The sequence below is a fragment of the Cebus imitator genome, unplaced genomic scaffold (assembly GCF_001604975.1).
Source record: "Cebus imitator isolate Cc_AM_T3 unplaced genomic scaffold, Cebus_imitator-1.0 Scaffold577, whole genome shotgun sequence".
Lineage (NCBI taxonomy): Eukaryota > Metazoa > Chordata > Mammalia > Primates > Cebidae > Cebus > Cebus imitator.
Window position 1 is genome coordinate 740,283 of NW_016107892.1, and position 1,582 is coordinate 741,864.

The 1,582-nt window shown below is 49.7% G+C and overlaps 1 protein-coding gene across 2 annotated transcripts in view; it reads left to right on the top strand.

The window, feature by feature from the left end:
* AARS1 (alanyl-tRNA synthetase 1) overlaps positions 1-1,582 on the top strand; it is a 36,491-nt gene that overhangs the window by 25,725 nt on the left and 9,184 nt on the right. For both annotated transcript variants that reach the window (XM_017516254.2, XM_017516253.2), the window contains exon 12: positions 86-264. In XM_017516254.2, coding sequence (XP_017371743.1) covers positions 86-264 — 179 coding nt within the window. The remainder of the gene's footprint in view (positions 1-85; positions 265-1,582) is intronic.

Here is a 1,582-nt window from a genome sequence, read left to right on the forward strand (position 1 = left end):
AGAAACAGTGCAGCAAAAGCCAGCTAAGAAAGTGTGAAAAGGTCATTGACCCACTGTCCCACTTCTATGCATTTCCCTCGAGCAGTATTTGAGAACACAGTGGCTACGGTGCTGGCTCTGCGCAGGGAGAAGATGTTTGTGGAAGAGGTGTCCACGGGCCAGGAGTGTGGAGTGCTGCTGGACAAGACCTGTTTCTATGCCGAGCAAGGAGGGCAGATCTGTGATGAAGGCTACCTGGTGAAGGTGGATGACAGCAGTGAGGATGTGAGCCAACAGTTCTTCTTCCTTGTTAGCAGAGGAGGGCCAGGTGTGGAGCCAGGGAGCTGCTCTTGCCCCACAGTGCTTCAGGCCTTGGGAGCAGACCCCACACACGTATGGGTTGGGTTCCATGTCAGTATTTCTGAAGCCAAGGAAGCTGCTGCTTGTACCTGTTGCTTTCCTGGCCATTGGGTACTCTCAGAGTATTTTTGCAGCCAGACTGCAAGTTTCTGACAAACTTTAAACATAAAAAGGAGAGGCAGCTCTCTGAAGGGCAGATGTCCTTGTAGAAAACTCAGCCTCTAATTCTGCTGCTGCTGAATGAGTTGCTTTGTTTCCTTATGCTTTTACAGAGGCTTTTAAATGTCTAAGATGCAGCCAGTCATGGTGGCTCAGGACTGTAAACTTAGCACATTGGGAGGCCAAAGTGGGCAGATAATCTGAAGTCAGGAGTTGAAGATCAGCCTGGCCAACATGATGAAACCCCATCCCTACTGAAATAAAATGAGCCAGGCATGATGGCAGGTGCCTGCAATCCTAGCTGCTTGGGAGGCTGAGATAGGAGAGTTGCTTGAACCCATGAGACGGTGGTTACGGTGAGCCAAGATGGCGCTACTGCACTCCAGCTTGAGCAGCTGAGTAACACTCCATCTCAAAAAAAAAAAAAAAAAAAATGTTCGGCCAGGCGCTGTGGCTCACGCCTGTAATCCCAGCACTTTGGGAGGCTGAGGCGGGTGGATCACAAGATCCAAGGGATCGAGACCATCCTGGCCAACATGGTGAAACCCCGTCTCTACTAAAAATACAAAAATTAGCTGGGTGCGGTGGCACACGCCTGTAATCCCAGCTACTTGGGAGGCTGAGGCAGAATTGCTTGAACCCGGGAGGCGGAGGTTGCAGTGAGCCACGATCGCGGCACTGCACTCCAATCTGGCGCCTGGCAATGGAGTGAGACTCTGTCTCAGAGAAGAAAAAAAAAAATGTTCGAAGATGTTCCTTAATATTGTGTGTGTGTGCACAAATATATTTATTTTTTGTTTTATTTTTTGAGATGGAGTCTTGCTCTGTTACCCAGGCTGGAATGCAGTGACACAATCTCAGCTCACTGCAACATCTGTCTCCCAGGTTCAAGCCATTCTTCTGCTTCAGCCTCCTGAGTAGTTGGAATTAGAGGCACATGCATCACACTTGCCTAATTTTTGTATTTTCTTTAGTAGAGATAGGATTTGCCGGGCGCGGTGGCTCAAGCCTGTAATCCCAGCACTTTGGGAGGCCGAGGCGGGTGGATCACGAGGTCAAGAGATCGAGACCATCCTGGTCAACA